General features: G+C 52.3%; 1 protein-coding gene across 1 annotated transcript in view; it reads right to left on the reverse strand.

The window, feature by feature from the left end:
* MGAT5B (alpha-1,6-mannosylglycoprotein 6-beta-N-acetylglucosaminyltransferase B) overlaps positions 1–25,792 on the reverse strand; it is a 65,194-nt gene that overhangs the window by 15,928 nt on the left and 23,474 nt on the right. Inside the window, exons 3-9 of the mRNA XM_061377045.1 lie at positions 25,165–25,309; positions 15,743–15,855; positions 14,334–14,407; positions 12,745–12,915; positions 11,875–12,039; positions 11,088–11,257; positions 672–803 (exon numbers count right to left, since the gene is read on the reverse strand). Coding sequence (XP_061233029.1) covers positions 672–803; positions 11,088–11,257; positions 11,875–12,039; positions 12,745–12,915; positions 14,334–14,407; positions 15,743–15,855; positions 25,165–25,309 — 970 coding nt within the window. The remainder of the gene's footprint in view (positions 1–671; positions 804–11,087; positions 11,258–11,874; positions 12,040–12,744; positions 12,916–14,333; positions 14,408–15,742; positions 15,856–25,164; positions 25,310–25,792) is intronic.

The following is a 25,792-nucleotide window of genomic DNA, read 5'->3' on the forward strand; positions in this document are numbered from 1 at the left end:
CTGAAGACTTGTTAATGCTTTTCCCAGTATCCTGGGAATGCTGAGGCAGGCATTACCAGCACAAGACTGAGGAGAGAAGGGGAGCATCAAGCAAGAGAAGAGCAAAACAAGCTGAATTCAAGAGCAAATGTATTTATAATAAAAGCAATAACACCACTTGTCATTTTTCTCTCTAATAAAATTGTGTAGGACAGTGGAAGAGATGGGAGAAAACGTAATAAATAGCAGGACTATAAGCAGTGAATTAAATTGCATATTTTCCTGGCCGGTGATGTACCAGGGAATGATGACATTTGTCTTGATGCCGAAGGAGCCAGGGATGGTGCTTCTCGCAAACACAAAAGGCTCATGTCTCCCTTTATGGTGTGTCCACCCCTGGCTGCAGACTGCAGGCACAGTGCGTGGAAGCACACACACACTGCAGGCACATGCAGGGATTTCTTTTCCCAATTCAGTCCCTTTTAATGAGGTTTTATCTTACACATGTGAGGCTGCAGAGTGAGCAGAACGCCCCATGCCATGATAACAGGGGGTACAGCAAGGCAGAGCCAGGCACAAATCAAAAGGTCTGACTCTTTGGACATGGGGACCATCCTTCAGTGGCATTAGCATTACCCTTTGCTTGCTAATTGATGTAATACAAAGTAAGAGAAGGGAGTGGCTTTGCTCACCTGTATTTCTTGAAGGAGAGCCCCATGTGCTGCTTCATCTGTTGAAGACCGTGGTAGTCAGTGTAGATCAGGTCGAAAGGTAAGGGACTGGTCAAGGGGCAGTTTCCCCGTCCTGGAGGCACCCCTAAGTGACTGGGGAGAAGCAGGAGGGATCAGCCCCAGCACCACGACAGCCCTGTAACACAAACACTCATTTCCCTGCAGCGAGTTAACAGGGACCATCAACCAGCTCTCCAGCTGATGGAAGGCGATGCAGATGGTTCTCTTCTCCCCAGTCTTTACTTCCTGGGCCAAAATTCTGAGGTTTTAGGCAGCCCTAGTCCCCGTCCCCCCCATGTTCCCACCTGCTCCAGCTGGGTTCCTTCTCCTCCCATGTGGAAGATGCAGCTTTTGCACAGCATTCCCAGCCAGGGCTCACCAGCTTCTCATTCAACACACACATCCCCCTGGACCTCTCTTGTCGCAGACACCAGATTTCGTTTGCTTTCACTGCAGTCACATCAGTGACAGACTTGTGAAGCCACATCTTCCCCCTCCTCCCTGCCTGCAAGGCTCCCAGCTTAGCCAAGATCCCTGTGCACCCAGCCCCATACCTTTCCCAGCACATCCCATCCACCGTTCCCCTCACTCCAGTCCTTACAGGTGCCCACCACATCCCAGAGCGCCTCAGCTTCCCCTTGACTCTGGGGGCACTGCCTGTCCTTGGATGCTGTGCACATTCCATTGACGTTTCTCACCTTTTGTCCCATTTATGAACAGTTCCATAAAGCTGGAGCAGCCAGACCCTGGATCTCAGTGGGTTTTCAGCCAGCTCCTTACAACAGCCATACTCATCCTCCCTTCCCTGCTCCAGCAGCTAAAATGCATTATGAAAGTCCAGATGAACTAGATCGACTGCAATCTCTTTATCAAGTTCATCAGTTACCTTGCTGTCAGGGTGATGTGTGGTTAATCTGGCATGATACAAGGCTGGTAAACCTGTGGCATGTCTCCTTCTATTTTCAATTACCTCTGTGAATTGATGAATCCTTCTCTCCAAAGCTGCTGTGCTAAGTGCACCACTGATGTCAGCCTGACAGCCCATCTGCTTGCCTGGACCATGTTCCTTCCTTCTCAGAAAGAACCCCCCTGTGACACCTTCCAGCTTCAGCAGGTTGCTCAAAAATCCTCACTACTCATCCTTGTGAATCGAGTGCCAGTTTGCTCAGAAATACAGATGATCCATCCTCGCCTTCAATGTTCCTGTGGCTTTCCTGCTTCCTGAAGACTAATTCCTCATCCTCACCCTCATAACCCCACTCGCATCCAAAGAGCAACAGCATCCATGGAAATCCCTCATGTTGAGCTGATTCGGTCCAGCCAGGCTCTGCCCCACTCCCACCACTTCATTGCCCTGTTTTGTTCCGAGTCCCTCTGACAGGGCTGAGCAATGCCTGCTTTACTTTGCAAGCCGGAGCTCAGACAGTGTGAAATCTCACCCTCAGCTCCTGTCTGCCAAGATGTCTGTCTTTGTTTTCTTCTGGGCTCTTCACTTACTCCTAGCACCTCTGTGGAGATGGGAATTTATCCCAGCCATTCCTTTTCCTTAGGAATAGAAGGTCCAGCCAGGTTTTACATTCCCAAGCTTTGGAGCTTCCCCTCCACATGACCTCTCTTACTGGTTTTCCTAATTTCTCTTCATTTCCCTTTCTGAACCTGAGAATCCTCCTACCAGCCTGTGGGTTTTATCTGTTGCTCAGCTGAACCTCAAATGAACCCGCAGTCCAAGGGTCCATCCTCTGAGGAGCGCTTCCATAAGGCCCTCATCCCTTACAAAAAGCATTTCCTCTACTGATCCCATAGCTGATGCAGAGGAAATCCGTGGCTCTCCCACCTGAGGAATAGCCAAGTGATAGAGTTATCACAAGCATTTGCTCTGCAATCGTTCCCTACTCTTCACCAACATTATCAAAAGGGATCATATGTAGTCATGAAATTGGTTGGCCATTATAGACACAATAAAGGGCTCTTGGTCTGCTCCTGACCATACCTCCCTCTTCTAATATGGCTGGCAAGCCCTTGAGGACTGGACACTCTGATCCTTCTTCCAGCCCCATCCTGACTTGAAACCAGTGAAAGGACATCCCAAAACCCTGACCATGACTCCAGAGAGTGACTAAATGTGGAACCACATCACTCAGCAACCCAGGAAAAACACCAGATTTCAACTGAAGGTGAAGAGCTGCATTTGCAGCTGCTTCATTGCTCTTGTCACAAGGGATATGAGCTCAGGGCACTTGCCTGGGTCAGCTGCAGGGCAAACATGCTCCAATTTTACTGCTTTTATGCCCAATTTACATGACATGGCTCATTGAGAAGGTGGCAGGAATGGAAAGGCTCTCACCTCAGTGCAATAAATAGGGCAACAAGGAGAGCCATCCCTCCAGGGAGGTTAAGGGGAATTTTTAAGCCAGGATTTTATAGGGATGTAACACTACCCATCACATTTGCTCACATACATACTGCTTTCTCCTCGCTCATCAGCCAAACCCTCCGACTGTAACACATCTCTTGCAGCATACCTCCCCCTCTAGCTGGTGCCCATCACCCAGGCTGCTGCATTACAAAATCACCTGTAATTTTGGAAAGCCCCAACCAAACTTGGCAAGGGGCTGCAGGTGACAATCAGTGTATCTCATACTGAAGCCTCCAAAAAGCCTTTCCAATGGGTAGGTAAAGCACGCCTGGTTCCTCCTCATCACTGGGATCTGACACATGTTCCTTCTCCGGGTGCTCAGGCCTCGCCACGTCCATTTATACTCCCTGGAGTCGATCTAAAAGTAGATCTTTGAAGCAGAGCATCTCTCTCATTTACCCCCTTATCCTTCCGAACCACTTTATAACCACTTTAATATTCTGTTCATGCAAATCCAGGCTGCACCTCCAAGGCTGGGGAGGGGGGGATGATGACGACTTCTTTTATCATTCCTCCTTATTTAAACATTCTTTATTCAAGCTTTCATCATTTGCCAGTTAAGTCAACTAATTTTCTACTAAACCCAATTTCACTCATGGTTGGAGTGCAATTTCCCTGATTTTTCCTTGTGCCATGTACTATTAATGGCGCTTGAAATTACACAAACAAAATTGATGAGCTCAAATGCCTCCTCCTCAGCCAGTGCAGCCAAGAGATTTGGGGTTGAAAGCTGCTTGATCCCAGCTCCTGGAGGAACCTCCCTTCCCAGACCAGCCAAGGATGGCCACTAGCTCAGCACCTCAGAGTCCCATCCCAGCATCCTGGATTAACGCATTGCCTCAACCCTCATTCCTCTTTGGGAGGCAGCATCTGAAGCAGCTTCAATCCAAGCGGATGCAGGCGCCGTGCTCGCCTCTGCACCAGCTGCCTCCACCAGCTGTGCCTACTCCAGAATAAACCTACAGCAGCTTCTTGTCCTGCTATTTTCCCCTTATAGGTACTTTAATCAACCAGGGGACGCATTCCCCTCCCCTGCGCAGTGCAGGCTCCCTGAAATCAGATGACTGCAGGGTTATCTTCACATCCCGTTGACCCATTTTCAAATTAACCCGACGTTTCCTTCCATGTTATCACTCCTGGGGCTCAAAAGTCCAGCACTAAATGGATCTCGTGGGCATCTGCTGGCAGGCTGAGCCAATAGCCTATATTATATTTAATTGCATCTTCTCTGCCCGCATCTGCTGTCATCAGCAAGGCAGACTGCAGAAAGGCTCTGTCCTTTCTGCTCCCTTGGCTTCTCTCTGTGCCCAGCAAGCACATCCCCATTATTCAGGGGATGGAAGGAGCCCAAGCAGCTCCCAGGGGTCTGCAACAAGCCCATGACGGTCAATTTAAAGGGCAAACCAGAGCCCAGGAGATGAACGCCCACTGCCCAGCCTCTGCTCCCAGCCTTCCCTCCTGCTAGAATGGACATGGCAACCTCAAAAGCGAGGTTTTCGAAGCAATTTTAAGCCATCTGCATTGGTTTTACTTTTGCAGTGCACATCTGGACGGTTTCCATGGCCCATCATCGATCCCATGTGACACAGCCATACCCATCCAGGGGGTGAAGTTCAGCAAGCAATGCATTTCTATCTGAGGTCCAACAGAGCCCTGTTTTCCTGTCACTGCAGGACACAACCCTTGCTGGAAACCTTTGCAGCGCGTCCCCAGAAGACAGCTAATGCTGAGGGTTTGCTGCTCATCCAAGCAGCAGCAGCTTCAGCAGGTCCAGGCAGGGCTCTGCCAGGAGATCCCATCTGCAGGGAGTTCCATGGGAAGGCATTTTGTCTGGAATGCAATGATAAGCCATTTGGAGTGAAGACTGCTGGATGCTTCTCATCCATAGGGAGACTGGAAGCCTCCAGAAATGGGGAGTCAAGAGTCCTGCTTGAGGCTGGGTTTGACCCAGGGTCTCCCAGTTGAAGCATCTCTGGTGTGTTGAAACCTCCATCCTCCTTGACCTTGCCATCCCAGATCAACCCTCCCCACACTCCAGGCGTAACCTTCTCTCACCTATGGAAACTACCCAGCAGTTTCTAAGGTTATGATAACCTCTGTGGGACAAAGCAGAGGTTTCTGCAATAGCAAAGAAGCCAGTGAGCAAGTCGTCATCCGGCTACAAAATAAACATATTTCATGAAGGAGCACAGTTTAACAGCCTGGTAATTCCTGCTCCTTTATGCACCCTGCTCTCCTGCAAAATGAAGCCCTCAAAGGTGGAAGAAATTCCTCTCAGCCCCTCCTCACCACACAAGGGCAGCTCATCCCTATTCCTCCAGTAGCTGCTGCCAGCAAAGCTCTGAGCTACCCCAACAGAGGTGCTGGGAAGCTGCTGGAATTCAATGGAGCAGCTTCTACAGTCTCCTTTCGATGCACTTGGCTTTTCGTTGCAGAGCTACATGGCTGCAGCTCTGCAGGCAGTGGTACCCTGGTGAAGAGGGGAGGAGGAGCAGGATGGGATCCATGATGCTCTGATGAGAGACGCCCTCCTGGCTGGGCAGAGTCAGCCCCTGAAGATGCACAGGAGGGTACCAGAGCAAACAGCTCTTCCAGGTCAGAAATTCAGCAAATAATGAAGGAACTTTCCAGGAAAGGGAACTAAATACCCACTAGCATCCCGGCCGCCTGCCTAACCCCAAGTAAGATCTGTCTGGTGGAAACGTGCCCCAGTTAAACTACAGGCTGGAGAATCCAATAAAGTCCAGACACACAGAGGTGGGTCCAGCATTTGTGCAACCTCTTGGTTTAGTCTCCATCATCTCCAGTGCCCAAAGGGGCTGACAAGAAAGCTGGAGAGGGGCTTGGGTCAAGGGATGGAGGGACAGGCCAAGGGGAATGGCTTGAACCTGCCCGAGGGGAGACTGAGCTGAGCTCTTAGGCAGAAGCTCTTCCCTGTGAGGGTGCTGAGGCGCTGGCACAGGGTGCCCAGAGAAGCTGTGGCTGCCCCATCCCTGGCAGTGCTCAAGACCAGGTTGGACACAGGGGCTTGGAGCAAGCTGCTCCAGTGGAAGGGGTCCCTGCCTGTGGCAGGGGTTGGAGCTGGAGGAGCTTTAAGGTCCCTTCCAACCCAAACCAGGCTGGGATTCTGTGATCTCTGTCTTTGCAAGGGTTTGCAGTGATTGGGTACCTACAACCAGGGGCCCCATCTTCAGCTCCCACTTGGACCTATAACCAAACATCCAGCCTTTCTAAAGCTCACAACATCCTATACATAACCACGTCCCAGCATGAACATCAAAGCCTGGCCAGAAAAGGAGCAACCCAGCAGCCGTAACAGCTTACAGCAATACTCGCTCTCCAGTAATGGGAGCATCTGATTAAAGATGAAAGACTGAGGTTTCCTCCCCACCAGCTCAGAGCTGGTAAATCCCACAGCCACACCACACAGCTGCATCAGGACCACACACAGCAGGTCACTTCTGGCTGCTTCCACAGGGAATTCCTGGCTCCCCACACAACCACAGGACTGTATTTGCCGACTGGGGAGGGAAGGTGGAGCCGGGAGCCTGGGCACTGCACGGGAACAGAGGCAAGAGGAAAGATGGCTTTTACCTGCCAGGATATAATTAGGAATCCCTTTGTCCGGACATGGTGATTCCATCTGAACAGCCCTTTGTGCAGCCTGGATACACCCTGGTCGCTGTGGGAAGGTGTCTGTGATGAATGGTGCCAGTGGGCGCTCAGCTTTGTCCCACCACGGTGCTGGCCCTGGCATGCAGAAGGTGGCCCCTTGCCCAGACCAAACCCTGGCCATGCTACTGCTCGGCAGGGAAAGGGCTGCCAGCACGGGATACAAGCACGTGCTGGAAATCAAGTGCCCTGCCAGGCCCATTATTAGGAGTCCAGAGCTCGGCACCAGAGCAATTAAGCTCCGAGAACACTTTGTAAAGCTCTGACCCCATGAGGCATCAAATCCTGTTTCCTTCGACTTTCTGTCCTGTCTTATGAGCTGTTAATTTCAAGGGGGCCATTGCAAAAAACACCTCTCAGCACTGCTGAGATCAATACTCCCAGTGGCTCCAGCAGCTCACAGCACTGCATCCCGAAACCCCATGCCTTAGCCCCACAGAAGCAGCTGCAGATGCCACCAGAACCATTCCCATGACTTAAGGACAGGCGTAGGAGCTGAAGGTCTCAGCAATGCCCCTTCCCTAGGGGGAAAGGCCAAGTACATCCCTCCCCATGGGGCATGGCTGCTCCAAAGGAAGAGGTTTGTCTTGTCAAGGCTTTTGCCACAGCTCTGAAGTGCTGCTTGCAATTGTCCAACATCTAATCATTAGTTGCCTCATTAACAACCCAGCTCAGGTCTTTCAGGCACTTCCCACTCCTCCTTTACCAAGCAGCACACACACACATACACACACCTTCCCACTTCCCCGTAAGCACATTTTGGCTACCAAAGCAGCACAAGGGGTCTTCAGCAAGACTGCAGTGTTTGCATTCAGATGGGGGATGTTTCTTCCCTCGCTGCTTCAAAACAGGGCTCTAAATGCTGCTGGTTCCTTCCACTGCCCCTACCCACCCAGCACCAGCCTTGGGTGGAAGAAGAGTCCCTGCTCCAGGCTGATGCTTTGCTTTCCTCCCAGGGAGCTGCACATGCACCAGGCACGAGATACCCCCATGTTTCACCCCTTGTTTCTCAAGATGCAGCAGAAGCAGTTAAAAAATTCACCAGGAAATGCAAGAGGACAAAAACCTGCACTTAGTTCCAATAGGAAAAGAATTAGCCTCTGGTTAGGAGGATAGGAGCAGAATTCACAGGTCTTTGAGGTCTACAGTGGGCAAAAGATAAGCTAACCCTGGAAAAGCAGTGGATTCCATCTTGTAACTCACAGGGGCATTTGGACAGTGCTTAGCCAAGCCATGGAGCAAGCCTGCAGATCCCAGAGATGCTTGGCTTTGCTCTGGATTAACATTGATCCCCCAAACAGGGAAAGACCCATTGAACCCCACTGCTCTTCACTGCTTGGTATCTGCTGCTTTCCCTGTTGGAGCCCACCATCAGGGAGAGATGCTCAGCACACCACAACCATCCTCCCAACCTGTTTTCATCCCCAACCCTCCATCACCAGATATTCTGGGCCAGGGACTTATTTTTCCCCCTGTATATCCCTGCTCCCCAGCAGTTTGACCCAATCCTGACCAATGCCTCCAGGCACTGCTGCATTGCAATCAATATAGATGCTAATAATGAACAGCTCTCAGATAACTACCTGCTGAAGCTTATGCAGGCGAAGCCGCCAGTGATCCCTTGCCAATGATCAATATGCATAGAAAAATCAGCTCAGAAATGTGAAGAGACAAAGAACAAACCAGGAGGGAGGTTATTCCGTGCTGAATAATTTATGGGCACCAGTGTTTGCTCTGTGAAGGCCGTGCTGGGCAAAAGCAGCTACAGCTCCGAGCCATGAAAGGAGCACGGGGTGCCAAAGGAAAATAAACAAGTGGACTGAGCATTCCACATTGCTGAAGCAAAATAGCCTCAACCCCCCCCTGCCAACACTGCTGCAAGCTCAGCAGGAGACACCAGGGATGGGAGAGGATAAGTTTAGCAAAGCTCTGCTGCTTCAGGTTGCACAGGGGCAAGAGGGGTAGGAAATGAGAGTACTTGGGCTCATCCTTCCATGGCGACACGGCTTTAGCTCTGCTTCTCCCTGCAGCTCAGCTACAGTCCCTCACACATCCTCTGGTTCTCTGCATACCAACCCCTGCCCGAAGCTGCAGCTGCAGGTGAAGTCCCCTCCAGGCTTTAACAAAGAGCCCAAGATTAACTATTAGCGCAGATCAGGATTAATTACACGTGTTCTGCTAAGCCTCCCACACGCTCGTGGTTGGGTGACAGCTTATCTCAGCACTGCTTAGAGCCACCACTAATGCCGCACCAGCCTGAGCGCAGGGGCCTTGCTGAGAGATCCGTGAGCACCCAGCAGGGTTGCTGCCTCCCCTGGGGATGGACACACACCTCTGCTCCCCATCCAGCACCCCCTTAGCCCATCTGCTGCAGGAGGTCGCAGTGAACACTGGGCTCGGTCTGCAAAGGGACAGAGGGGAACCTGGCTACAGCCCCAGGTCCTGCCTCCGCTCGCCCCAGCCCCATCAACACGGATGTGAGCTCACGATGTGTGTCCAGCATTTAAACGTCATCACAGCCAGGCCATTGATGTGCTCAGGGAGGTGGGGATGGTTTCTATTACTGGGACAGAGAGAAGTGCAAGATGTGCAGCGCCAGCCTGGCTCGCTCATCCCCCGTTGCAGCGATGAGGGGAAGAGATGGAGCTGCTGTTCCCAGGCATCCCAGGGGACACATTCAAACCCATGTCAGAAGAGGAGGTCTCATCACTGCCAACCAATGTCAAAGCCCCTGTGCTTCTGAGAAAGGCCAAATACTACAAGAACAACGCAGCTCTGCCCCAAGCCACTCCACAGGGATGCTGCAACCTGCTTGTGCAGCTCCTTCCCCTCACTAAACCACCACCGTGAGGCTCTTCATTAAAAACCACAAACAAGAACCCCACACCACAACAACACACCCCTCCCAGCCATTAGCTTCTTTCACCCTTGAACACACAGGTATTATTTAGCCCATCAGTTTAGCTCAGCACGCCACACGTTGATCACTGTGATGCCTGCCCGCCTCTTTGAGAAGCTGCTGCCTTTTGCATTAGGACCAGGATTATGGTTTTGAGTTAATTAATCGGGAGCTAATTCTGTTCATTAATTCTGAACGCTGCAGGGGCTGGGCTGGGGGTTTTGCTGGTTTCATTCCAGGATCATTGGGGTTTTTCACTCCCTTTGCAGCACAGCTCAGTACGTGGCCAACGCTGGCTTAGCATCACCCCAACCCTGCCCGGTCCCAGAGGCAGCTTCAGGCTTTTCTCAGTTTATAACCCATCCCAATGTGCTTTTTCCCTGGCACTTGCCATGCACTCCAGATGTCTCACAGGAGGTGAGAAAACTTTGTGAGGTTACAGGAGGCAGCAGCGTCAGCCCAGTAGGAACAGGATGGGAACGCGGCACAGCATTATCTTCTCCCTCTCACTGCTCCATCAGGTATTGGTCCCTCCTGGAGACAAGGTGCTGTCCAGAGGCACTTGTAGCTGTCTCCGTGCTGTCTCGGTTGTGTGTGCAGCAGAGCTGTTTGCACACCCTCACCCTGCACCACCCCACATCCCATGGCAGAAAAAGCCCATCTCTCTGCGGGCAGTGCCACCAGCAGCAGCCAGTTCCCCCCAGGGTCCCCAGGCCCCCACCAGCACCTCCCCTTGGTGGCTGCCACTCCCAGTAAGGGATGTTGGTTATTTCTGGCAGCCACCTCAGCTTCCTTGTGGCAGAACAGGAAGGGAGGGAGGGAGGGAAGGAAGGAAGGAAGGAAGGGAGCACAGTCACTGCTCAAACAAGGCTGGTGAAGCCACAGCTGCTGAGCACAGCCGTGCATGGTGGGAATAGCCAGCGACCTGCAGGACACTTGCATCCTGCAGCTGAATGGCCACCAACCCCCCAGAGAGCATCCTTGGGGTATGGGGGTAAAATGGAGCCTCTCCCATACCCACCTCTAGGCAGGCATCAGGGGACACGGGTGATGCTGTGCGCTGGCTAACGCTGCTCAGATCCAGCACCAGCACCTGCCCCGAACATCTCCACATGTACCCCATGCCAAACCCTGCTGCAAAGCCTGGCTTTGCACCCGTCCTTCCCACTTCCCCGGGATGCAGAAGGGATGGGATTGATCCCAGCTGTGATGCTGGTGGTCTGCCCCCACCCAACACTTACACTGGTACAGCACCAGTATGCCCAGAATGCAGGTAGGGGAAAAGCCCCCCCAAGCCTTGTGCTGTCACAGAAGACCTCAATGTAACCCCCACATGTAGGAGCAGACCCTCTTGGAGGGGACAATGGACCCATAGCATCGCAGCACCCACCTCTGCAGCTCCTTCAGGGAGACTGTGACCCTCAGGCTGTGTCCCAGGAGGAAGAGGGCAGCCAGGATGTCAGCCCACTGCACCATCTCGCCCAGAGGGCCCCCCTTCAGCACCCGCGGGCTGAACACGTCCCCCGACTCCTCCGTCAGGAAGCCGATGTGAATCAAGATCTGGAGACACAAGGAGAGAGCTCAGCACTGGGAAAAGTGGTGCTGGGAAAAAGAGACAATTTGGGGTTTCCAGCCCAAAATGAGTTATGGTCCTTGATTCCTTCCAGCTCCTTTTGCTCACTGAAATCAATGAGGGAAATCAGTCGGGCGTAAAACAAGTGATCTGTGTCCAAGTAGCAAAGACCCAATAGTCAGAGTTCACCAGCTCCCATCGCTGGCAGTCTGGATCCTGGGACCAGGATCCCAATGTACATCACAGTCTGTCCCATGGACCAGAGATGGATCTCCTGGCCAAGGCACCACAAAACACGAATGGGAGGGCCAATGACCTTGGCACCCTGACAGAGGTGCCAGATACCCTGCCCGCCGCCAATGGGTGATGTCTCCCACCCCCAAAATGCATCCCATTGTTCAGCAGCACCAGTCCTGCAACACCCCAAAAGCGTGTGCAGTCACACCGATGAACCACAGCCCAGCCCTGCAGACCCATGTGCTTCCATAAAGGACTTTTCCTCCCAGCTCGCTCACATCCCTGCTGCCTCCAGTCCCCGTGTCTCCAAAGGCTCACCTTTTCCATCTCCCCACCATAACCCCTCAACCCTGCAATGTGCCCATACCTGTTTCTGGTCCCTTTGCCGGCCCTTCAGCTTCTGCTCGAGGCGCCGAGCTGCCCGCAGCCACTGCTGGGCCAAGTGCCGGATCCGCTTCTTCATGAAGCTGAGGGACTCCTTGCCCGTGCCGATGAGCTCCAGGAGCTGAGCCAGGTCACCCCGGAATGCTGCCTAGGGAAGGAGCACGCTCTGCGTTTTGAGTGTAGGGAAAGGAGCTGCGAGAGGAGCCCCTGGTGCCATGGGGGCTGGTGGAGGGTTGCCCATCACAGCTGATGTGCTGTGGGTTGGTGATGGGTGAACAGCTTCCCCTGGTGCCACCGGAGCTCCTCCACTTAATGCACCATCCCAGGGCCCTGTTGCACCCAGAGCATCTCATGACATCCTGGATTCCTCGGGACAGGAGGACACAGGGTAGCTCCAGTGCCTAAAGAGGGCTTATAAGAAAGCTGAGGACAGACTTTTTAGCAGGGCCTGTTGTGATAGGACAAGGGGTTACAGTTTTAAACTAACAGAGGGGAGATTCAGGCTAGACATAAGGAAGGAATCTTTCATGACAAAGGTGCTGAGGCGCTGGCACAGGGTGCCCAGAGAAGCTGTGGCTGCCCCGTCCCTGGCAGTGCTCAAGGCCAGGTTGCACACAGGGGCTTGGAGCAAGCTGCTCCAGTGGAAGGGGTCCCTGCCTGTGGCAGGGGTTGGAGCTGGGTGAGCTTTAAGGTCCGTTCCAACACAAACCAGGCTGGGGTTCTATGAAACCCACATGAGCCATCACAGCCCTGCTGGCACTGCTGGCTCTGGGAACACTTATGTCCAGCATCCCTGAAGCCAGCATCTCCCCCACCCCCAGGCACCAGCAGGACCAGGCTGTGCCCACCTTACCTGCACAGGGGGCTGCGGTGGGGGGGAAGGAGGAGCCGCCGTCCGGTTTCGCCAGGGCAGGGGAGGGCAGAACCACTCGACTTCACTGAGGTAGATGAGGAATGAGCACTCGGTGCCATCCACGCCAAAAAACGCATAGCAGGGGTCAGAGGTCCACCTGGCCCTCATCCACTGTAAGGGGCAAAGGAACACGTGGGGCTCATCCTCTGGCAGCCCTGCCACGGGCAACCCCTATTCCCCATCACCTTTCCCTAGCGTTGGGGTAGAAGTGAAGGGCAGCGGGTGGGAAAGGGCTGCAAACCAGCACACACCCTGCACCAGTGATGCTGGTTTCTGCCCATCCAATGCCTCCAGGGCACATGGGGCAGAGGAAGAGCCAGGAGGTTTTGCTGAGGTTTCCAGCACCAACACAAGCCTTCCCCTGGGACACAGCCATTAATCCCCTGGAAACAGTACACCACAGGGTTTTCTCCTCGATAGCTTCACTGGGGAGCGAGCTGAGCTGCTGATCTCATCACCCTGGGCATAGCAGGGCAAGAGACAGACCCACCCCTGGTCCCCAAGGATGATTTCACATGAAGAAGAATAACCAGCGACCAGAGCAGTGATTTATCATCCCCCACAACAGCTCTTGCCAGCCGCTTCCTAATTCAACTACAAAAACAAATCTACCCAGGAGACAGGTCGCTGCGCCCAATATGTAAAGCGCAGCAATCACCTGGACAGGAGATCGAATTCAGCCCTCCATAATCAAATTACCTTCAGAATTTACTCAAACTGGGGAAGGAAAGGATGCCCAGCCCCAGGGGAAGAGGAAATACAACCCTCCCCAGGTGTCATTTTAATGCACATCCTTTCAGGGAGACTCAGCCTGAGCTTGAAGCAGGAGACTGCGAAGGGGAGGGAAGAGGGAGGTGTTTTTAATTAGTTCTTATAAATATACTCTCTGACAAAGCAATCATGCTCCAGGCCAAATGCCAGGCTGCATTCAGGTGTAAAGAGCAGGCTGGGTCAGGCAGGACATCCTGTTTGAGATGGAGGCCCTGGCCACCTTAACAAGATGCTCTTCTGTTTGATGCTCGGATTATTCCCCAGACACTAGCTAAGGCTCCAGATATTTAACAATGATGTGACAGTGCTTTCTCCTCGCTGTGCTTCTGTCATTAAACACAGAAACTACAGGCAAGGAGAGCTGCAGGCAGAGGTGGTGTCACGGGGCTGATTCTGCTGCTGCCTGCACACCCCTGGGTACTGTGATTTCAGTGCTTCATGCACTAGAAGTAAAGGTATATGCCTTATGGTTGATGGGAAACAGTCACACTGGTACAGCAAAGGCTCCTAGAGGAGGCTGGACACCTCCCTTGTGTTTTCTCCTTGCAGCACAGCCATGCTTTGCTTTCCACATTTTTGGCTCTGCTCCTGCAATGGTCTGCACCTTTCCTGTTTTAAAGCAGTTTTCTTCCCGATAGCATCCCTCTCCCCACCGACCTCCCCAGTTTAACCCCTGTGATCGACTGATGCTTTCTGCCCTTCCCAGAAGCTTCCACCCCAGCCTGAGACCCTCTCCCAGGCAGGGCATCCCGACTCACCTCCACTTTCCCAGCGCAGTCAGGGTACTTGGGGTCCCTGGGCACCTCGCACTGGTCCCTCCTGCCTTCCAGCACTGCAGAAAGACGGTTTGGGTGTGGGGAGAGCCGGGATGTGCCAGCAGAACAGCTACAAATGCTGGGATGGGATGGGATGGGATAGAGCTACCTGCCCCAGAGCACATTCACAGGCATCACAGCTGGGCAGGCAAACAGCCCCATCCTGCTTGAGGGAGCAGGACACCAAGATATGAAGCATCTTCCCCACGGTCAGGGAGGACACAGAGGAACCCCCCCCCAGCCCTACTCCAATGCCAACAGCGCATCCCCCTCTCCTAAATCTCAGCAGGTCTCTCTATAACACTTCCCTGCTCCTCCCAGCCAGGTCTAGACCCCAGGTCCCAGCTCTCCATGCTCCTGTTAATCATCCTTAAACAGGCTGCAGTATCTAAGGAAGCACTTGGCAGCCTTCACACTGTAAACTTGCAATAAGAATTGTCCTGCTGAGCTGTTGAGAGAACACTCAGCCCTGGGGTCAGCCCTGGAATAAGGCACAGAAAAGGCTAAAAAGGCAATAGAATCTTATCTTCCTCTGGTTGGATTAACAAGACATCACCCTTCCTATAAGCCTTAGCCTATAACTGAAAAAGCATGAGGTAGAAGAGGCAAAGGAATCATCTTCTACTTGGGATGCCAGCCCAAACCCTGGGAACCATGCAGCCATGTGGAGAAACATCTGGAGACCCCAGGTGCTCTGCCAGCGCTGCCAGAGTAGGATGGGAACATCTCTCCTGGTGCTGGATCCCAGCCCCTGGGCTTTGGACCCAAAGCACTGCCTTTCTCTATCCAGGTGTTTCTGCTGGCACTGCTCCTCCTCTTTAACTCTGCATTTAATCGGGTATCATTTCCTTCTGACAGCAATTCAGCTTTGCCATTGCAGGCAGCAGTGTCCCAGGTCTTCTCTCTGCAGGCTGATCTTCCCTGATCTGAACTCCTCCTGACCAATTGAGGCAGCACCCATAGGAGGAGACTACTGCTGTCAGAGACCACCGAGAGGGGCTCCCTGTGCAGCCTCCAGCTTTTCCAGCCTTCCTGGCTCTAACAGCAGGGTGAGAGACCTGGAAACCTCTGAGGAAGCTCGGACCATGCTCTGGACCTCCTTTCCCTCAAGAAGATGGTGTGCCCATGTGCTGCATCACACAGAGCCGGACACAAACAGCTCTAGGAGCTCTGCAAAGAGCTTCAGGTGCCCTCCTTCGTCCTGCAGACTGGGATGAATGAGTAAGCTCAGATCAGCATCCGCACCCCTGTGTTACTGCCAACCTTTCCATGGTAGGCTTGGCTGGATCTCCCTATCACAGATGCATAACATGCAGGAGGCTTGGAGCACGGGGACCCCCAGGGACACTCACCTTTCCCATTCAGGAGGCTGTTCCGGAGAATCTGATCTACTTTTATTGCGATGTCTGAGACGTTCTGAGCTATAGCTTGGATCCTCTCCATCAGGCCAGCTGCTGGCTGGAACCTGGGAAAACAAAACCAAAGAACCCTCAAAAACTTCATGTCTCCCACTGGTGACACCCAGGGATGCTTATAGCAAGCTTGCTGCCCTTGGGAGCTGCCAACAGGTTGAACTTGGCACCAGGATGCAACATGGGAATGCCTGGTCCAGTGCATACTGGCCAAAGAGCTCACTGCCTTCCAAGAGGTTTGATTTAAAACCTGTGCAAGTCAGTGTTCTGCTTTTTTTTCCCAGTGTGCTGATAAACACGGGTACATCTGTGCGTCTGACACGGGGAAATGTTAAATAGGCTGGAAAAAACTGTTCTCCTTATTTTGGATGTGCTGGGTTTGAAAATCCTCTGCTGTGGAAGCCGTGCTGGGAAAAACAGGGGAGGGACAGAATAACACAGAGAAAGGAAGGCAAAACTGGAGGAGGGCTGAGGAAGCTAGGGTGCCTGGAGCGTGCTGCAGAGAGATGCAAAACACCCAGGACACATGGATGGTGTCACCCCATCCACCAAAGGTTTAGGCAAGAGCATTCCCAGGTCTCCTGGCAAGGGGCAGAGTGCCAGGATAAGCATCACCAACACTGCATGAGCCGGGTGTTGCTGCCCCAGCACAAAGCCCACAGGCGCCTTCCACTAAGGCCTGAGATCAGATTCCCCCAGTCTGAATCGCTGCATATGCCATCTATTGAATTCAACCCTGCAATCAATACCGGCCTGGGTAAGCAGCATCATTAAACTCATCTACATAACACACTGAGCACTGGAAAGAAGACGGGTGTCAATTAAAACCTGGTGTAATATACAAAAGGGCAAGAGAACTCAATCCATCAGCAGCAGTGCCCTGGTAAGGAGCAGGCTCTCCACCTCCAGCATCTTGCCTGCCATTTCCATCACAAACAACCACCGTCTCCCAACGAGTGCTGTATGTAGCAGTAAATAATTTCCCTTCTGCAGCATCTGGGTCATAAGTTTTTCCTGCTGCTGCTGCTGCTGGGATCATTATAATACAAGGAAATGTCATACCCAGTGAGCAAATCCAAAAGGGCTACCTGGAGTACTCCGGGCACGAAAGATATGTGCTGATGTCAGGTCCATCCCAGTGAAGTTTTACATTTGCTCTCCAGCAGATCAGTGAACCTGAAGGCTGGGATTTAAAGTCCCTCTGTCCTCAAGGCTAAAAACCCCCATGGTTTATGAACCGATACTGCTTTGGTTGTTGATTTAAAGTCCATTCGCTAGTAGCAAGCAGCCCACATTTCTCCTCCTGGTGTGATTTATGGCCATCAATATTCAGCCTGCATACCTCCACAGAGAGCCACAGATCTTCGGCTTTTAAGAAACAATAACTAAATGCAGAGGACATCATTGCCCCCGAGTAACTTTCAACCTTTGCAGAGAATAAACCCCAGGTATCCAGCCAGCCACTGTAACTGCTGCAGCGGGGAGGATGCTCAGGAGGCCATGGAAAAATACAGGCACAAAAATGGCCTGTGACAAGCTCTGCTTGACAGCACGGCTCCGAGAAGATAGAATGCTCCTGGTCTAAGGGCAGCACAGCTCGGCCAGCTCACTACTCCCATTCCTGCAAGCCTTTTGCATCAGGAAGAGCCATGAGCCCGTGCAGGCGATGCACAGGCACTCAGTAACCAGGGTATGGCTGGGATGGGCAGCTCAGGAGCAAATGTCACAAGGATGCAGTGAATCTGGAGCCAGTGAGGCTGATCTACTCAAACAACAGGAGAGGGATGTTGGCTTGGTGATGATCCTCAGGTTTCTCCATCCTGCATGGCAAGGAGAGAAGATACCCACAGCAGCCCTGCTCCCTCATTTCAGAGCACACTGATTAGCCCACAGTCCAATTCTCCTTCCAGAAGCTATCCTAATTCTCACTTGGATCCAAACCTGCTCCCTGACAGCCAAGTAATCAGGTGAATCTCAAAAGTCAACAGCAGCCTGGGTCCCCATCTGCTCTCTGATGATCTCCAGACCTCAGCTCAGGCAGAGCAGAGCGCTGGGCACCCATGAACACACTCAAATCAGGATCATGATCTTAAATAAGCAGCCTTCTTCCAGACCCAGCCTCACAGCCAGGCCAAGCCCTGTCAAAACTCCAGCCACAGCCAGGTTTGCACCAGGTGATGGATCTGGCCCAGCATTTTGGCCAGCTTGCCCAGCTCCTGTAAGCCACAGCTGCCCCCAGGTACACAGATTTCCCTTCATAGCCCTTTGATGTAAAATGCCTGCCTGATAATCACAGACAGCTCTCCCAAACAAGGCAGCCACATCACATGGGCTCTGCAAGGCTCTGCTTGAATTGCAGAGGGTTACTGCAAAGTGACACAAATAATGCTCACCGTGGTTCTTGGCACGTATTAAGAAGATGCAAAACCAGTGGGAAACATCTCTCCAAAATAAGGAGCCAGGCTCAAACCTCCCACCAGCTGTCTGCTCATCACCCTGACTTGTCATACCAGTTTTCTAACTTGGATCCACTAGTTGTGGCTGCCCCATCCCTGGCAGTGCTCAAGGCCAGGTTGGACACAGGGGCTTGGAGCAAGCTGCTCCAGTGGAAGGGGTCCCTGCCCGTGGCAGGGGTTGGAGCTGGAGGAGCTTTAAGGTCCCTTCCAACACAAACCAGGCTGGGATTCTATGATTCTCCAAATCCCCAGGACTTCAGGCAAGGATTATGAGTCATAGAATAGTTAGGGTTGGAAAGGACCTTAAGATCATCAAGTTCCAACCCCCCTGCCATGGGCAGGGACACCTCACACTAAACCATGTCACTCAAGGCTCTGTCCAACCTGGCCTTGAGCACTGCCAGGGATGGAGCATTCACAGCTTCCTTGAGCAACCCATTCCAGTGCCTCACCACCCTCACAGTAAAGAAATTCTTCCTTATATCCAATCTAAGCTTCCTCTGTTTCAGTTTTAACCCATTACCCCTTGTCCTATCACTCCAGTCCCTAATGAAGAGTCCCTCCCCAGCATCCCTATAGGCCCCTTCAGACACTGGAAGCTGCTCTGAGGTCTCCATGCAGCTTCTCTTCTCCAGGCTGAAAATTTCATGCATGAAGAGCCCTGCTCCCACACTGGGAGCACCGATGGGCCTCAGCGTTAGCACTAACATGGGCAGCACCAAGTCAGCCACCTCAGTGTTTTTACCTGCTGGGAAACAAGGCCATCACTTGAGCAGCAAATTTCATTTAACATATTAAAGGGATGACAAGAAAGGGAAGCAGGAGTTCCATCACCTGCCATTACACGCATTTGTCACCTGGGCAGAGGACAAGAAAATAAGGCACTTAAAACCTCAAATGAGAAAAGGTTTTCTGCAGCTCGACAGAATTTGATGCCTTGTTCTTAGTAACTGGAGACACGGAGCAGGACAAGGTAAGTGGCACATCCTGCTCAGTGATAGCTAACCAGGAGGGGAATATCCCACTGTGTGTCTCCATCTGACCTCAGATGTCAGCATGGCCTCCACCAACCCAGTGGAAAGCACTGGCTTCCAGTGCTACCATTGCCCAGGGAGCAGCAATGGGCTTTATTTTGCCTCCTTTTTTTCTTGTTGCTTTTTAAACTTTTCTACAGTGACAATATAAACGCCACCAAAATGCACTGGGGCTGTGCCAGCCATTGAAACTATGGTAAATTACTATGGGTTTTCTGGAACACTTTTTTCCCTGGGACCTTAAAACCATTTACTGCAGCAAATACAGTCCTTTTACTTCTAACCATCAATATTGATTTCTTCTTTATTATTTTCAGATTTATATTTCCCCGTGTTGATTAAAATTCAGATCACACTGTGCGTTATAATGCACCATATACAGTATTCATCTCATTTCCAAAACTGCTATTAAGATGTATCTTTCCCCACTGGCAGATCATTTGCCATATAATATAGCTGGAGGTTGAATTTTCCTTTACCTTTTTATGCATTAATTTGGTTCCCTTCACTTTGTCTCTTGTCCCCAACCCCTCAGCAGCAGCTCAGATTCAGACTGTTTATCCCTTTACAAGGCACTGTATTTTTATTGCCTTTTATAAAAGTGTCATTATGAAAAGATGAATCTCTTTCTATTTGTGCGTTGTCTCCGTAATACAAGCCCTAAACATATTTGCTTGCTCATCTGATATTTCTTGCTATTAACTGGTGAAAGCAGTGGCTTTGGGAAGGCCAATATAGATGGAGAAAAGCAGATGTTTTGAAGCTAATACATCAACAAATGCAACATTTGCACAGAGCAGTTTACCAAAGGATTTCAACTTGCTCATTACAATGTCTGTGCTGACATTTGGCTCTGAAGATGGGGGTTTCTACCCAAAGACCTAAGGGAGAGCAGAAAGCAGCAGGGAAAGATGCCTGGAGACGGTGCAGGGCTTTTGCTGCTCCAGCCTCAGGTCTCTCCCAATGAGACCAGAGCCCCTTGGGCAAGGTGGGAGCACATGGATGGATCCTGCTCGTGATACACAGTCACCTCTCTGCTCTGCCTTAAAGAGAAAGGCGCCTTATCTTGACTGTCCAAGCATGACTTTCCCCATGCATGTCCTCCCCTGACTCTGGTGGGGATCCCAAACTGAGGGATCCCCACTGAACCCCTGTTCTGTGCTCAACCCTCCAAGTTAATCCTGAAAGCATCCAGGACTGGGCTGGAGACATCTACAGGAGCTGACTAGAAACATCTCACCACGTGTGCCAGGATGGAATGGGTTGTGCTACCTGTGAGGAAGGAGAGCACCAGGGAGGAAGGCTCTTACCTTTCCCACAGGCTCTGCCTGCTCCAGCTTTCACACCACAGACATCAGCCTCACCTTGCAGGTGTCCTCACTGATAACTGCACCATGCCAAGGGGTCTGTGTACGGAGGGGTCCAAGGCTGCTTGGGATTCACCTGGATCGCAGGGGACAGCAGCATCTGGCAGTGATTTTACTAAAGCCAGCTCACTGACAGCAACGATCCAGGAATTAATAGAGCTAGGCTGGCAGGATGCAGGAACATCACACATTTAGTGTCATATTGGGCGACTTTCAATTACTGGGGGAATATAGAGTCATGTAATGATTACAAGAACAAATACTTAAAGTGTGTGGAAATTAACTGAGCCTTGGCAGTAATTAAGCTTGACGATTAATCAGTCGTTAGCAAATAACACCCTTTGCAGCCTAACCACTATGTGGGGATGAGGGATGACCAGGGATGCCGGCACTGCAGACCCCAGCCTTCCCCTCTGCCACATCCCCGTGGGCATGGGGTGGGCAGGGACATCCCAGCTCCTGGAAAAGGGCTTCTGCAAGCCCCGGCACTGGCTGGGTCAGCCACTTCAGATTCCTTCCCTCCCTCCCAAGCCCTTTCCAGCAGGAGAGCAACACTTCCACTGCAAACTAATATTTCCCTAGCCCAGTAAATAGCTCTCCAGGAGGCTCCCATAAGTACTTCTAATTTTCTTCCCTCTGATGACTTACCAGGGTTGCATTCAATTAACAATGGTATTGATTTTTGTGCAGCTGAATGGCAGGCTGCTGCCTGTCATTAGGGAACCCATCACTCACCTTCCCAGTGTGGGCAGGGTGCAGGCAGCAGGGAGCCCAGGGAGGGCTGGAGAAGGGATGCAGCAACACGCCGGGGCACAGCAAGTGGATTTATGGGTGCAGTCTGTGTCCCCTTACCCCGGCATCACATCCCACAGACCCCCTGGGCAGCTCTTCTAAGGAGGATGTTGGACATTTGGGTTTTCCAAGAGTTTTATCCAACGCTTTGCAAGGGGCTGGTAGGTTACACATAGAGGCACGTGTACAGTATTCAATCAGATAGCACCTATAGAACAAGGAAGACCCTGGAGCATCTTTTGGCCACATAAAGCTGCTTGCCTGGGCAGCTGGGAGGCTTTCCAAGGCAGGTCATTAATTACAATCTATTTAAACTCCTCCTTGTGCTTCCAAGGGGAAAAGCCACCCCTGCCCTCGGCTGGAGCAGTGCTGGAAAGGGATACTGCTTATGGGTTATTCCATAAAGCCCACAGAAGCCTTCACCTCCTTCCTCTTCATTTGATCCCTGCGAAACCAAGCCCTCCTGGTTGTGTCGGGGATCCAGTGCTAAGCAGGACAGTGCTTTGTGAAAACAAGGATTAATCCACTTTTGTGGAAGTGGAATTGCAAAGCCCGTGCTCGCGGCTCTGCTGAGCAGCGGAGACGAAGGCACCGCTGTGCTAACCCGAGCTGCTTTAAAGAGCAAAATCCCTTTGAAATCAGCACCCTTTAATTGTATTATCTGTTGCTGACAGCTTCAAGTCGGTCACTGGTGATCAAAGAGACACAGACAGGGAGGGAAGGAGGAAACAAGCGCTTTGTGGAGGCCCATGCTCCTAATACTGAACAGCATAAGGGTGCCTCTGCTGCAATGGGGCTGACCTGGGTTCAGGAGACACCATTTGGTCCCAGTGCAGTTGGTGGTGCCCAATCCCCCTCAGCATAGGGGTCCCTGGGGGTTACCCCCAAAGGGACAGGGACCTCAGCACCGCACTCTGCAGGGTCTCAGCCTGGGTTTTGCACCAGCTGCTGCTTGACACCCCTGGGAAGCTCCACACCGCTCTGGAGAGCATCATCCATCAGAGCAGCAGGTCAGCCCGGAGCCAGGCAGCAGACAGGGTACATTGGCTCTGCACCCTTCCAATTGTCTCATGCACCCTACAAAGGAGGACAGGGACTGGGATGAGCCAAGAATGGGCACTACAGATGAGGGAATGTGACAGTAGATAGAGCCACTCAAACCCGCTGACACCCAGCACAGCTCTAACACTTCCAACATACCTCCCCCAACCACAGACCCCAGACAGTCCTGCAGAAGGAGGGGAACACTTGGGAAACACCTCACAAGTACTTGCAGATGCTGTCAGTGCTTCATAGAGAACATCACAGCAAAACTCCATCCACAAGAACCCACGATGCTTGCTTCATCTAGAGCTGCTCTGCCCATGATCAAACGTGATCTTCAGAGGCTCTAGATGAGGACATGACAGAGGCCAGTTTTGATGCAGGATTGAGTGAAGGGGCTTGAACGCACTTTAGGGGTAATTTATAAGGAGAAAAGGGTGATAAAGTTGTTGTCCCTGATTTTCTCTTCCTGAAGATTAAGACAACCTTCGCCGCTCCAGCCCATCTCAGCACATACACAAACCCAAGGCTGTTTTGATGTGCTGGATCCATAAGCTCCTATCCTCCGCAGTCTCTCCAAGTGACAGCCCTGGAGTCACCAGCCAGACGGCAGACCTCAAACACAAGATCCCATCTGCAGTGCCTGCTGCCAGCACACACAAATGTGTTCAAGTTTCTCTCTGATCTGCTGCGGCACAGAGTCACCATCACCTGAAATTACTGGTTCTTTCAATAGGAGAATGGCCAAGAAAATCATCAAATGTGTGTGATCACCTTCCAGTCGCTGGCTGTAACAGTCCTGCTCGTTCCTCTCCGGGTTACTGCTCTCCTCCTTGCACACTTGGGTACCATCCAGCCTCAAAACGACAAACTCCTCAGTACCAAGGTAAATTATATTCTTTCAGGGGTTGAAATGATGTTACTTAAAAGGCAAGACCATGCGCTCCATGCTGTCTGTGCAGAGTTAGCTCAGATGTGCATGCAGTATGAACAGCACAGCCTTTAATTACAGGCTCGCTTACGCTATTTTCCATCATAGGCACAGAAGAGCCACGTAAGGAAAGCCACAGAGAGAAGTGGAAGTGATGATGGAAACAGGGAGGCACAGGTACCCCGGCGCCTGTTGATTGCAGCCACGGCAGCAGGCAGAGGTGGGAATGAGAGGTGGGAGCCATCAGGATGCCCTCCACCTCCGGTGACATGGAACAGGGCAGTGTGACCATTGCATGTCACATCCCTGCCACCCACTGCTCACACGTCACCCGTGACTCCACCTGAGCAAAACCTACACTGATTTCTGCACTGCAAAGGTTATCCCAGGCGCTGCCCCTCGGTCTTTTCATCTCTGCCCCTCCGCATTCAGAGACAATGATTTGGGTTGAAGGGACCTTAAAGCTCCTCCAGCTCCAACCCCTGCCACAGGCAGGGACCCCTTCCACTGGAGCAGCTTGCTCCAAGCCCCTGTGTCCAACCTGGCCTTGAACACTGCCAGGGATGGGGCAGCCACAGCTTCTCTGGGCACCCTGTGCCAGCGCCTCAGCACCCTCACAGGGAAGAGCTTCTGCCTAAGAGCTCAGCTCAGTCTCCCCTCGGGCAGGTTCAAGCCATTCCCCTTGGCCTGTCCCTCCATCCCTTGTCCCAAGCCCCTCTCCAGGTTTCCTGCAGCCCCTTTAGGCACTGGGGCTGCTCTAAGGTCTCCCCTTCAGGAGCCTTCTCTTCTCCACAGGGGGTTCATGGCTCAAGCACACACTGAAGCCGGGTCATGGGGAGCTTCTCATCACCCAACACACCCAAATCCTCTTCAGGGCTACTCCATTCATTCTGGGCCCAGCCTGTGTTTGTGCTTGGGCTTGCCCCAAGCCATGTTCAGGGCCTTGCATTTGCCCTTGTTGAACTTCATGAGGTTCACACTGTCCCACTTCTGAAGCCTGTCCAGGTCCCTCTGGAGGGCACAAGTCCCCATCACTTCAAGTTGCTTTAGCTCTCATTTTTGCAGGCCTTGGCATGACAGCCACATTAGGATTAATAAACGTTTAAAGTCTCTCAAAGCAAAGGGAAATGTCTCTTTAGCAAACCAGCGTGTCACGACGGGGAGGTCTGACAGCAGCTCTCAGGATGGCCTGAACGGATGCAGTGTGTGCATCAGGACACCAGCTCTGCCCAGCGAGCAGTTCAGGGCCCGACAGTTTGCTTGTAGTTTATTCTAAGCCTTGCTTGCCTCCAAGGCTGGACAGATCAGCCCTGGATTGCAAACAACAGCCACATCCACAGCTACTCAAGGGATATGGGCACAAAGAAACCATCCTCATGGCAGAGAGCAAGCCCATGCACCAGGTACTGCTCCAGCCACCAGTGAGTCCCACCTCGAGTTCCACCCCAGACACCCTCCACACCAGTAGCTAGTAGACACCCTGCAGCAGTAGTAGCTGGGAGAGGTGCTATAGGAAACCCCCAAAATCACGGTAATTTCAGAAATCCCAAAATAAAAGGCTTCCAGACATGGCAAACAACAAGACTGCAGAAGTTCTGCCCAAGCCCCATGGGCTCCATCATCCCCACAGAGCAGCTCAGCCCAACACCTCAGAGCACAATGGGGTTCTTCTGCTCCTGCAATCCCCCCCCGAGCCATTCCACAGGGTCTTTATGGGGCATTGGCATGGCTGACTGACCTGTCCAGAGGGAATCGTGCGTCATCCCCTTTGTGGAAGTCAGTGCTATTCTCCAGCCTGGCCAGGATGTCCATCCTCTTCATCAGCATCTCCAGCATGTCGCTCATCCGCCTCAGCACCCCTCGGGACTCCAGCGTGCCCATCACTGCAGGCACACAAAGAGCAAGGTGAGACACATCACGGGCTGGGCACTGCTCTGTCTCACCAGGAAAATCCCACTCCCCACAGCTTCAGCCCCAAAGCTGCCCATGGTCCTGTGCCCCCAGCCCCACTGATGGGATCGGTGGGTTATGGACCATCTTGGTGCCCTGCTGTGCTGACATTCCCTCCCTGGCTTTGCCAACAGACCCACAGCCCCATCATCCTGCCCAAGCATGGCTTATTCCCTGCCTGTGCCCACATCAGCTGGGATAACCGGTGGTTAAACCAGCTCTGGATCCAGCTTCCTGCCCTGCCTCTCCAGCATTAACCCCTGATTGTCCCCCAGAACCAGCCTGTCCTGAGTGCTCACAGGAAACCAACTTCATTCTCAAACACAAAACCCAGCCTTTCACGTTGAGCTTCTGTTCTCCTCTCTCCAAGACCCACCTAGCCCAGTACCCTGCCTTTGCCAGCAGCCTGCTGGGGA

This window comes from Neopsephotus bourkii, unplaced genomic scaffold (genome assembly GCF_033783945.1).
Source record: "Neopsephotus bourkii isolate Nb327-2 ecotype Australia unplaced genomic scaffold, CSIRO-AGI_Nbou_v1 NB_1749, whole genome shotgun sequence".
NCBI lineage: Eukaryota > Metazoa > Chordata > Aves > Psittaciformes > Psittacidae > Neopsephotus > Neopsephotus bourkii.